Source organism: Danio rerio, chromosome 9 (genome assembly GCF_049306965.1).
Source record: "Danio rerio strain Tuebingen ecotype United States chromosome 9, GRCz12tu, whole genome shotgun sequence".
NCBI lineage: Eukaryota > Metazoa > Chordata > Actinopteri > Cypriniformes > Danionidae > Danio > Danio rerio.
The window spans coordinates 476,890-487,500 of NC_133184.1; the positions used below are offsets into that span (position 1 = coordinate 476,890).

A 10,611-nucleotide genomic window follows, 5' to 3' on the forward strand; every position below is an offset into this window, starting at 1 on the left:
ATCAGAGATTTGATTAACTCTTTCCCTGCTATTGAGGAGAAAATTAAGAGCAAACACATCTTTGACTTTCTGAGTTTTGCGGCAATCTATGTTTTAGTGATATTACAGAAGGGAAGCATGCTTTCTTTAAATTTGAAAGCAGATGATTCTTTATTTTGATATGTATTTATATTGATATATTTTTGATATATGAATAAGTGGCCATATATTTGGGCAGAAAAATCATCAAAAATGCTGGCAGCAGCTGGCAACTTTAAAAAAAACTCTGTCAGGGAAAGAGTTAAGATGCCTGTAGCGCTTACAATTGGGAAAACTCATAACGCTAATTTTGTCTCATTGCGCTCGTCTTAGCTCGTCTAATTCTTTACGTTAAAACACCTGTTATTGGATTATTTATCAATATTTGGAAATTCTTGGTAGCTATGGAAATTAAAAATGTAAAGCAGGACCGTTGTTATCGTTTACATCCTTCAAAATGGTCTATAGTGAAGATGAATTTGTTGTCGTCTTTCTTCTTTTTGTTGTCCCTCAGGTTGCACCAGATCATCTTCACTGATTAAACTGTCAATCCTATTATAATATAATATATCCCTGTAAAAATCATTGTGTAAATGGAGCAAAAGTTGTTGTTGTACTGCCCCGCAGTGTTCATTATACCTACAAACTGCAGTCAAATGTGTTTAATAACATATCTGCACCATCTCCTGGAAATCTACTGGAAGCCCATGTATCTGAAACAAGTCAGGGGTGGCCAATCCTGTTCCTGGAGAGCCACCTTCCTTCAGTTGCAACCCATATCAAACACACCTGCCTGTAATTATCACGTGGTGTTCAGGTCCTAATTAATTGGTTCAGGTGTGTTTGATATGGGGAGCAACTGAAATCTGCAGGAAGGTGGCTCTCCAGGAACAGGGTTGGCCACCCCTGACCTAAGTAATGTATTTCAGATGTGCAGAAATGTAGACAGCGCCCTCTAGTGGATTTCAAATCTGAAACGTGCAATGGAAAATACCCGGAGCAGTGTATTTTACCAAATGCAGGCTGTGGCACACAGTTCCAGTGAGCATGGGGTGTATTTTTACATGGGTGTTTATTACAAACCCTACTTTTAAAGCAACCAAGCACAAACAGTTTAAACTGGTGTGTGTTTCATGTTTTCATGTTGAGTTTGATTCTTAAAACAGGTGGATCACACCCAACTGTACAAACACAATTAAAGCAGAACATCTTACAGTGTTTTTACTTAATGCTTTACTGGAAACACGTGACAATAATCCTGTGACAATGACAATAAGACAACATTACAGTTCACTGAACTCAAACCTTCCTTCCTTCCGTCTGTCTGTCTGTGTGTGTGTGTGAGTGCAGTAATTTGTGCTGTAGTAAATCTCTGTCTGTGCAGTAATATCTAAACTTGTATGGATGTGTTTTAGACAGGTCTGGATCAGTGTTCTCTCCTAGACCGAATAAATGTCTCTTGTGGGAGATTTGTTAATGTTGCAGATCCTAAACATGCACAAACATGGCTCTGCAGGGAAAAGGACAACATCACAGCTCTTCAGATGGCCTCTTTAAGGCTAATTGTGGCCTAGTTGTTCACAGTGGTTGAGAATAAGGACAGTGCTGCTCCCGTAGGCTCCATCTGATCTCAGCTTTAGTATTGAACCTCTATACGGCATCAGTGAAGCACAGGCTGCAGGCTATGAGACACAAACATCTCCTTGGAAATAATTGCATTTTTTAAATATTTTATCTGGGAGACCATCACGCAATAGTTTGTGGCAGGGAAATGCAGATGTTTTTGGTAAGGAAAGGAATCGCTCTTCACTTTCAAATTTTTTTTTTTTTTTAATAAAATCTACTTTTTGCAAATAGTTTTTTTTTTATGCACACTGGAAGGCTTTCTTGCATATTAACAGAATTTTTCAAGATGTTTTTAGGCATTTTAACTCTGTAATCTATGATCTGTGGTGTTTTACTGTAACTTCAGCAGCTCAAGACACATGAACGAGAGCAGCAGTCTTAGGCTCAGGTGTTTTTTTTTAATTGTGCTTTTATCCCTGCTGTTTTTCTTTAGTAGAACATTAAAGTAGTAGTAGTATTAAAGTAGATGTGTGAAGTGAAATGAATAGTCCGTGTAGGAAATTGAATATTATTTTCAGCATCATAAGCTTTAAAATACCGCCAGGTCAAACAGATCTCTGCGCATGTGCGAATGAAGTCCGATGTGGTCCGATCATGAAAGCATGAAAGTGGTCCGGTGACATAATTTGTTTATAGGTATTGGTGATTGCGTCACCATTCTTGGCTCTATTGTCATAAAAGTGACAGGACTACAATCAGACTGCATTCGTACTACAAACGGATTACAATTGAACTACATTTGGACTCCAAATTGTACTACATTTGGACTACAGTCAGACTATATTCATACTAAAATTTGTGCTACAGTCCGACTAGAGACCGACTGCAAATTGTACTGCATTTGAACTACAGATGAACTACATTCAAATTACAATCGGACTACAGCCAGACTCTAAATTAAACTACTCTCAGACTACATTCATACCATAATTGGACTACAGTCGGGCTGCTGTCAGGCTACAGCTGGACTTCAAATTGTGCTACAGTCGGACTACATTTCTACTACAATTAGATTACAGTCAGACTACAGCCAGACTCCAACTTGTACTGCATTCGGACTACATTTAAACTACAATCGGATTACAGCCAGACTCCAAATTGTACTACATTTAGACTACTGTCAGACTACGTTCATACTACAGTCGGACTACAGCCAGACTCCAAATTAAACTACATTCGGACTACTGTTAGACTACATCCATACTACAATTAGACTACAGTTGGACTACAGCTGGACTCCAAATTGTACTACATTCAGACTGCAGTCGGACTAAACTCAACTACAGTCGGATTACAGCTACAATTGAACTACTTTCGGACTACTGTTTGGCTACATTCATACTACAATTAGACTACAGTTGTACTACAGCTGGACTCCAAATTGTTCTGCAGTCAGTCTCCAAATTGCATTACAGTCAGACGACATTTATACTATATTCAGAATACAGTCAGACTATAGCCGGACTCCAAATTGTACGACAGTCGGTCTACATTCCCACTACAATTGGACTACAGTCAGGCTACAGTTAGACAATAACCAGACTGCATATTATACTACATTCAAACTGCAGTCTGACTATATCATACTACAATTGAACTACAGTCGGACTACAGCCAGACTCCAAAGTGAACTACATTCGGACTACTGTTAGACTACATTCATACTACAATTAGACTACAGTCGGACTACAGCTGGACTCCAAATTGTACTACATTCAGACTGCAGTCGGACTTAATTCAACTACAGCCAGACTCCAAATTGCATTAGACTACAGTCAGACGACATTTATACTTTATTCAGCATACAGTCTGACTACAGTCGGGCTACATTCAGACTATATTTGGGCAACTGTTGTGCCACATTTGGATTACAATCGGACTACATTTACAACTTTTGACCAAGCTGTGGATTAACGCTAAGAATATTGTAAATAATGTTCAGTTTCTTACACGGACCAATAGTTTTGCTTCACCAGACCTCTCCAGGAGCCATGGCTATTGATTTGGACTTGTTTGTATGTGTTTATTTTTATTCTACAAAACCATTCACTGCCATTATATGAATGACCACAGATTCAGCTCAACATCTTCTTTAATGTTCTACTAAAGAAGAAAAAAAGTCTCCTACATCATGGATGACCTGTGGGCGAGTAGAATAACAGGACATTTTCATTTTTGGGGGAGTTTATCTGTTTAATAATAGTGTTTTTGTATAATTCAGAGCTGGCCAGCACTGGTATTCAGTCAGCTCTGGGTGCAGTACAGTCTCCTCCAGGCTGTGAAGTTCAGTCTTTAATCAGTGCAGATGAGAAGCCGCAGTTATCCAGTGAATGCAGGGACAGTCAGGCTTTATGAGGGCCGTCTTCACCCTCCGGCCCCGGAAGCGAGAGTTCGTTTCAGCCTGTCATTCCTCATATAACACACTTACTTTACATACCGTAACACTAATCAGGAGCCCGGAGCCACAGCTTCCCTTAATGACTCCGTGTGTGTGATAATGAGATGTGATTTGGGCTCTGCATCACTGTTTAATATGACTTTATTATTCACTATCTTACAATGAGCAATGCTTTTGATACACTTTGTATTAATCATTGTTACTGTTAGTTACAATGTGTGTGTTTGTTGTTTGCTCATTTGTGTTTTAGTGTGCATGTGTTAGTAAGTGACATAGTGTTAGGTCATGTCTGTTGTGAGTGTGCATGTTTTTGTGTGTGTTTATTGTTTGTCTGTTTTGTGTGTGTTTAGTGTGCATCCTTGCTCCTCTGTGACTGTGTGTGTGTGTGTGTGTGTGTGTGTGTGTGTGTGTGTGTGTGTGTGTGTGTGTGTGTGTGTGTGTGTGTGTGTGTGTGTGTGTGTGTGTTTCTCTTGATTAGTATCACAGTGTGTGTGATTTTACTGTGTTCTTCAGTCAGATTCCACACGTATCGGTGTGTGTGTGTGTAAGCGTGTGCAGACCTGTCCGAGTGTGACGATGTGCTTCATTCACCATCATCACACACACTTTTCCATCCACAGAAGGAATACTAATCATTTGAATTTAGAAAATATTCGTTTATGCCCACTTTTTAGTCCTATCACACATTAAAGTGAATTATATATATATATATATATATATATATATATATATATATATATATATATATATATATATATATATATATATATATATATATATATATATAAATTGTAAACGTTTATTAGTACCAATTGATGAGTCTTCCCATACAGTTCGATAGAGCGCTTGGACCCGGAGATCAGTTTATTAATTGCAAAGCCAGGGAGCTCCTCCACCTCCTCCACTACAATCAAGACTATATCCAGACTCCAAATTGTACTACATTCATACTACAATCACACTACATTCGGACTACAGTCAGACTACAGCCGGACTCCAAATTGTACTACATTCGGTCTACAGTCAAACTTCATTCATTATACAATCACACTACATTCGGACTACAGTCAGACTACAGCCGGACCCCTAATTGTTGTACATTCGGTCTACAGTCAGACTACATTCATACTACAATCACACTAGAGTTGTGCAACAGTCAGACTATAGCTGGACCCTGAATTGTACTACCTTCAGACTACAGTCAGACTACATTCATACTACAATCACACTACAACTGTACTAAATTTGGACTACAGCCAGACTACATTCATAACTACAAATCAAACTACAGTCTGACCTGTACTGCATTATGACTACAGTCGGACTACATTCAAATTGCAATCGGATTACTGCCAGACTTCAAATTGTACTACATTCGGTGTACAGTCAGACTACCTTAATACTACAATCACACTACAGTTGTAATACAGTCAGACTACAGCTCGACTATAAATTGTACTACCTTCAAACTACAGTCAGACTACATTCATACTACAATCACACTACAATTGTACTAAATTCAAACTACTGCCCGGACTACATTCATACTACAATCACACTACAGTCTGACTACAGTCAGACTTCAACTAGTACTACATTCACACTATATTCATACTACATTCACACTACAGTCGTGTTACAGTCAGACTACAGCCAGACTTCAAATTATACTGCATTATGACTACAGTCGGACTACATTCAAATTACAATCGGATTACTGCCGGACTCAAAATTGTACTACATTCAGTGTACAGTCAGACTACATTAATACTACAATCACACTATAATTGTACTAAATTCAAACTACAGCCCGGACTGCATTCATACTACAATCACACTACAGTCTGACTACAGTCAGACTTCAAATTGTACTTCATTCACACTATATTCATACTACAGTCAGGCTACAGCCAGACTCCAAATTGTACTACATTCGGACTGCTGTCAGACTACATTCATACTACAATTGAACTACAGTCGAACTAAAGCCGGACTCCAAATTGTATTGCATTCAGACTGCAGTCAAACATCATTCATACTATAATCACACTACATTGGGACTACAGTCAGACTACAGCTGTACTCCAAAATATACTTAATTTGGACTACAGTCAAACTACATTTACAGTGCAATTGGACTACAATCAGACTACAGCCAAAAACCAAATAGTACTGCATTCAGACTGCAGTCAGACTACATTCACACTAAAATTGGACTACAGTCAGACTACAGCCGGACCCAAAATTGTATTACATTCAGACTGCAGACAGACTACATTTATACTACAATTGGACTACAGTCGGGCTACAGTCAGACTACATTCATACTACAGTCACTCTACAGTCAGACTGCAATTACTGTACAGTCAGACTACAGCCGTACTCCAAGTGCTACTACATTCGGACTACAATCAGACTGCATTCATACTACAATCAGACAACAGTTTGACTGTATTAGGACTACAACTGAACTGTAATTGGGCTATAGTCATACTACAGTCGGGCTGCATTTGCAACTGTTTTGTCTAGGCAAAAACTCATCTGTTAGTGTTCAGATAATTGTGTAAGGAGGAGGGGGTTTGTTTGTTTATTTGTTTGGTTGTTTCTACAGGTGCTTTGTCAAGCCCACTCACCTGTGTGAGGTACTCTCGGAATTGATCAAGCTTTGAGGTTATCGTATGGTGTGGTCAGGGGGGAAAACAGTGGGTCCTACTGGCACTATTTATACTACAATATGACATGGTGTATATATAAGTATGAAATTTGGGACACACCTAGTCTATCACTATACAACCACATATATGAATCAAATTCAGTTTGTAAGATGAATGTGGTGTTGTGTTCCTCCATGTTGAGTGTGTGTGTGTTGTGTGTGCAGGTGATGTGGCGTTCGAGGTGCGCTGGTTTCAGAGCTCTATGCGTCCACCGGATAACGGTGTGGTTCCGCTGATCAGCATGGACCGATATGGTGTGGTGAAGAAGAGCGGCTCTAATCACAGCAGTCTGGAGCGCACAGACCAGTACAGCTTCACCCTCAGCCTGCATAGCATCCAGCACACAGATGTGGGCGAGTATTACTGCAGCGCTACGCCCTGGCTGCTGTCGCCCGCCACTGGAGCCTGGAGCAAAGAGAGCGAGCTGAGCTCAGGCCGAGTGCTGCTCTCCGTCAGGACACAGAGTAAGATCATCTGCACACACTTTCTGAAGCACTGCAAGAGAGAAATGACAAATAATACACAACAAGAGTGATGACGCGAACGTTACACCCACATTTTATGAAAATCTACATTTTATGCATGTGTGCATCACTTTGGTTTTTATTCTACTGTACAGAAGTTATTTACACCTAAATACACAGTATTTTGGACACCCGAGCTGGCTATTGAACATTGGCTCATTTTCATATTTTTCAAATGACACATGTACAAGTTATAGCTCAAATGAAAGCTCTTGCTGGTGCTCATACGGTTCTAGCATTTTTTTTTTACTGAATTATATTCACAAATCAAACAGTTGCTGAATGAATCCCGGTGTCTCCATGGCGCAGAAATGAAAACAATACATTTATGATCAATAATAACCATTGGCGCACTCTGGGCATGCACGTTCTAGTATAAACAGGAAGCATGTGTCTCACTCGGCATTTGGTTATTGTTAGTCAACAAACGCCGGTTGAACAATGAACGCGATGGCAAAGAAAGCAAGAGATGTATTTTTGTGGACAGACGACGAGGTCGAGTTGTTACTAAACGTAACAAATGAATAACTGCACAATGGCGCCTAAAACAGACAATAGTGCAAACAACGCTCCCATTTCTGTGTCCATGTTGTTGTTTACAGTGAAGGCTGGTCTGCTGTCTGCCAGTAGCGTTAAAGTCATGTGTTATAGTCATGTGATAGGCGCTTGACGAATAAGGGAAGGATACGCAATGACACAAAAGCCCCAATCAGGTAGCGAATCTCAGCAGCCCTGCTGTCTCTGTTTTCCCTCATCCACACTGAGACGGAGCAGCAGCGCTTCAGAATGAAAACGGCCTTTCCAGCATTTTTAAAACGCTCCGTTTTCAGCGCTCGAGAACTTGGGCGTAGTGTGGACGGATGGTGTAACCGTAGCAAAACTTATGCGTTTTTAAACTTAAACACATTCGTGTAAATGGGGCCTCAGTGTGCTTGTGTGTGTTATTGCTCATGTTTGTGTATGTGTGTCTGTTTTACACCCTCATGACTCCATTATGCTCGTCTTGTTGACTGTCGATTGCTAGGTTACCAATACTACAGTCAGCCTCTCTAACGGTGCATTCACACGGGGCTCCAGCGTCAATGCTTGACAGAGGGCGTGTCTGAAGTTGGGGCTGACGCGATCGTCATAGCATCAGCCAATGAAATAAGTCTGAGCTGGTGTATTTGCATACAGCGATCTGATTGGCTGTTGCTTCTGTCTGAGCTTGAAAAGTTGAGAGTCCCATTTTCTGCAGCGAGCAACTCCACTGAAGCGGCACCGACAGACCCACAATGCAGTTCAGCAATGCCTGACATCACCTATTTAGAGTGAATGTGAAGCGTTGAAGCTGTCGCCCCGTGTGAATGAGGCGTAACGATGATGGAAACGCAGCTGATGTGCATTTGGAAATATTTTTCCTCATGTTTTTCTCAATTTCCACCTTGCTCTGAATGTTTGTGAATGCTAATGTGTGTGTGTGTGTGTTTGTGTCTTGTCAGTGTGGGAGTCTCTGAAGATGCCGGTGGGCTACGGTTTGATCGCGGCGCTTGTGGCGGGTCTGCTGTCGATTCTGCTGGGTCTGGCCGTGGCCCGCTGCTGTTTCTCCAGAAACCCCCTGCACACGCCGCGGCCCCACAACAAACTGAGGGACCTGGAGATGGACTGAACACACTCCAACACTAAGCAGAGGACCTGATTGAAAGCACTGAGCCGCAACAATCTCAGGAAAACCCCCGCACTGACGGCCGTCTGATATTTTAGTGATTTATTAATGATGCGATCTGAGCGCCGTGGAGGAGGAGGACTGCACTTTGGCCCATGCAGCAGAGTTTGAACTCTTGCTTATTTTACTGTAGTACTGGATAGGTTGGAGTCTGCCCAAAGAGACGGCAGTTTTAGACTGATCTCTGAGAGCGCCGGAGGATTGACTGTCTGTCAGAGACTCTGTCAGGTTCAGGACCCCAGAATCAGCCCCTGGAGGAGGACTGAGCTGAGCTGAGCTGGCAGTGTGTGCTGGACATGCTGAAAACTCTTAACTCTGCAAACCTCCAGCTTTTATACTCACACACACACACACACACACACTGCGGAAAATTCCTTTCTTTTTTAGAGTTTTTGTCTTGTTTTTAGTCTAAATGTCTAACAATTCTTAAATCAAGACGCATTTTTTAGACGAGCACAACAAACAGATTTATTTTCAGAAAAAAACAAGTCAAAATGAAGAGTTTCTCCTTAAAACAAGCACAATAATCAGATAATTTGATAAGAAATACACTCTTGTTTTTGCTTTGACATGAGATTATTTTTCTTCCAGCCATTGTCAGATATTTTATTATTTTATTTTGCTTGTTTTAAGGAAAATCTCACTTAATTTTGACTTATTTCTGAAAACAAGCAACTGCAAAAAAAAAAAGCTTCCCTCACTCAGCTTTTGTCTTGTTTTTAGCTTAAATATCTCAACATTCTAAAGAGTCAGAATTAAGCAAGAGTTGAACCGTGGTTTCACCACATCATTACATCAACATCCACATCAGAATTATCACAAAGAGAAAACTAGTGACACAAATACATTTAATATCTAGTGGGCTAAATGTAAAATAAACCTGTTTTAGGATCATTTCACTCACCCTATCGGCTGATTTGCTTGTGTTTAAGGTAAAACTCACTTGATCTTGACTCAAAAGCTTTTCCCACTGAGTTTCTAATCCAAACATCTAAAGATTCTTGAATCACAAAGATTTTTTCATCAAGTACATTATTGTGCTGTTTTCTGAAAAACAGAGTCAGAATTAAGCAAGATTTGAGTTTCTTTACTATCCACAAGTGCAAATGCATCTTTGATTTCACCACATCATTGCATGAACATTAGAAATATCACAAAGAGAAAACTAGTAACACAAACACATTTAATATCCTCAATAAAACAATCAAAATGATCTGCCGGTGGGCTAAATGTAAAATAAACCTGTTTTAGGTTATTTCACTCCCCCCATTTGCTTGTGTTTAAGGTAAAACTCCTGTAATCTTGACTCGTTATTGCTGAAAACAAGAAACCGCAGAAAAAAAAAACACTTTTCCCACTGAGTTTCTGATCCAAACATCTAAAGATTCTAGAATAATGAAGTGTTTTTCATCAAGTACATTAGTGTGCTGTTTTCTGAAAAACAGAGTCAGAATTAAGCAAGATTTGAGTTTCTTTATTATCCACAAGTGCAAATGCATCTTTGATTTGACCACATCATTACATCAACATCAGAAATATCACAAAGAGAAACATTAGTAACACAAACACATTCAATATCCTCAATAAAACACAGAAAATGATCTGCCGGTGGGCTAAATATACAAT

General features: G+C 40.0%; 1 protein-coding gene across 1 annotated transcript in view; it reads left to right on the top strand.

The window, feature by feature from the left end:
* The window catches only part of ptgfrna (prostaglandin F2 receptor inhibitor a), a 38,407-nt gene that overhangs the window by 27,100 nt on the left and 696 nt on the right, over positions 1-10,611 (top strand). The window contains exons 7-8 of the mRNA XM_009304396.5: positions 6,921-7,220; positions 8,762-10,611. The exon at positions 8,762-10,611 is cut by the window's right edge and continues 696 nt beyond it. Of these exons, the coding sequence (XP_009302671.2) occupies positions 6,921-7,220; positions 8,762-8,928 (467 nt within the window). The 3' untranslated portion in view covers positions 8,929-10,611. The remainder of the gene's footprint in view (positions 1-6,920; positions 7,221-8,761) is intronic.